Here is a 2,005-nt window from a genome sequence, read left to right on the forward strand (position 1 = left end):
TCTGGGGGAGTGGGTTTGGATGAGACTGGAGGGCATAAGAGCTGACCCAGCCTCCTGCTGATGGCTGTACTGGGTGGTCTCTCCTGAGCAGTGCTAGAGAGCTTGCCTTGGTGGTGTAGTTAAGGAAGAGTCAGCCTCAGCTACTACTCGAGCCCAAATCCAGGGCTCTGAATTGACTAACCTTAGAATCTATGTAATCTGAAAATGGTTTGGACACGCGAAAGGGCCAGTTCTGCTGATCCAAAGCTGCAGGTTCCCTATGACACAGGGCAACAACAGGATTACCCGGAGAAGTCCTGATGAGGATCCAAGATTGATGGTATCACAGAAGCCAGAGGTTTTTTTTTGGGGGGGTGGGGTGGTTCAAGACAGGGTTTCTCTGTGTAGCCCTGGCTGTCCTGGAACTCACTCTGTAGACCAGGCTGGTCTCGAACTCAGAGATCCGCCTGCCTCTGCCTCCCGAGTGCTGGGATTAAAGGTGTGCACCACCACGCCCGGCTGAAGCCAGAGATCTTGAACCAGACTTTGCAATGAACAGCTGCAGGTGAAGATGTGTGACCAGAGGGATGTACTGTGGGACACACTACAGCTTCCACGATGAGAAGTTTTCTGTTCTTTGTTTTGTTGTTGTTGTTTGTGTATGTGTGTTTTATTTCGAGGGGGCGGGGTTTCTAGGATGAGGGGATAGGGAGATGAGCAATCATGCATGATTTGAAAAGGTGTCACAGGACTAGCTCATGCTCGCCGCAGGGGTCGGAGGTCAGGGCGAGCGTCTCCCGGGCCGAAGGAGGAAGATGGCGGTGGAGTCGCGCGTTACCCAGGAGGAAATTAAGAAGGAGCCGGAGAAGCCGATCGACCGCGAGAAGACCTGCCCGCTCCTGCTGCGGGTCTTCACCACCAACAACGGCCGCCACCACCGAATGGACGAGTTCTCCCGCGGGAACGTGCCTTCGAGCGAGCTGCAGATCTACACCTGGATGGATGCAACCTTGAAAGAACTGACTAGTTTAGTGAAGGAAGTCTACCCAGAAGCCAGAAAGAAGGGCACACACTTCAATTTTGCAATTGTTTTTATGGATCTTAAAAGACCTGGATATCGAGTTAAGGAGATTGGCAGCACCATGTCTGGCAGGAAGGGCACTGATGACTCCATGACCCTGCAGTCACAGAAGTTCCAAATAGGGGATTATCTGGACATAGCCATCACGCCTCCAAATCGGGCGCCGCCTTCGTCAGGGAGGATGAGACCCTACTGAAGTCTATTGACTTTCTTGAAGTTATTTTTCAGCCAGTTTGTAAAATAAACTTACTTAATCCTTTCTTCCCCCGGACTTTGCCATTAAGCCTTTAAATTTTCAACAAATTGTAACACATTTATTTAGGAATTAGAGTTGGATGTACTTTGGTATATTAAAGTCCATATGTTTTAAGCCCTTATGTAAAATATGAAGAAAAGTGCTCTTAGCATTCTGTATAAAGCTGTATTGTGAAATACATGTGTTCAATCAAAAAAAAAAAAAAAAAAAAAAAGAAAAGGTGTCACAAAGAATCAATTTAAAGGTTTTAAATAGCGGAAGCAGCTGACTTAAAGTAAAATGTTGCGGTTCTCTTAATACTGTAGCTAGTTAACTAAGGGAGCTGTGGTTAACTGCTGGTCCATTCAGAAGCGCTGATAAATGACGTGGAACGGAACTTCCCGATTGGCCTTGGAAGTGGAGGGCCAGTCTGACTGGATGTCGCCTCACCCTCTGGGATTGGGTGTTACTACCTTAGAGCTGGTAAGGTCAGAACTGAATTGGATTGCTTGAAATCATTATGGGTGATGAAATTCTCACACATCTGGTGTCAGCCTATTGTGAGAGTAGAAATGGAAGAAACTGCTCCCTACAGTCTCAGGGCAGTTTAGGAGATTAAATCACATTAGTTGGGTATTCAATTAAACAGACCAGTCCCTCGATTATGGTTATTTGAGGTCCAGAACCTAGCATGAACCATCAACAGAACA

At 47.2% G+C, this 2,005-nt stretch overlaps 1 protein-coding gene across 1 annotated transcript; it reads left to right on the forward strand.

Annotated features, from left to right (window-relative positions):
• Nucleotides 1-729: 729 nt before the first annotated feature.
• Sap18b (Sin3-associated polypeptide 18B) lies at nt 730-1,530 on the forward strand. The gene has a single exon (NM_001142441.1). It carries the CDS (start codon nt 738-740, stop codon nt 1,254-1,256), a length of 519 nt encoding a protein of 172 aa, NP_001135913.1. The 5' UTR covers nt 730-737; the 3' UTR covers nt 1,257-1,530.
• Nucleotides 1,531-2,005: the final 475 nt, after the last annotated feature.

This window comes from Mus musculus, chromosome 8 (assembly GCF_000001635.26).
Source record: "Mus musculus strain C57BL/6J chromosome 8, GRCm38.p6 C57BL/6J".
NCBI classification, from domain to species: domain Eukaryota; kingdom Metazoa; phylum Chordata; class Mammalia; order Rodentia; family Muridae; genus Mus; species Mus musculus.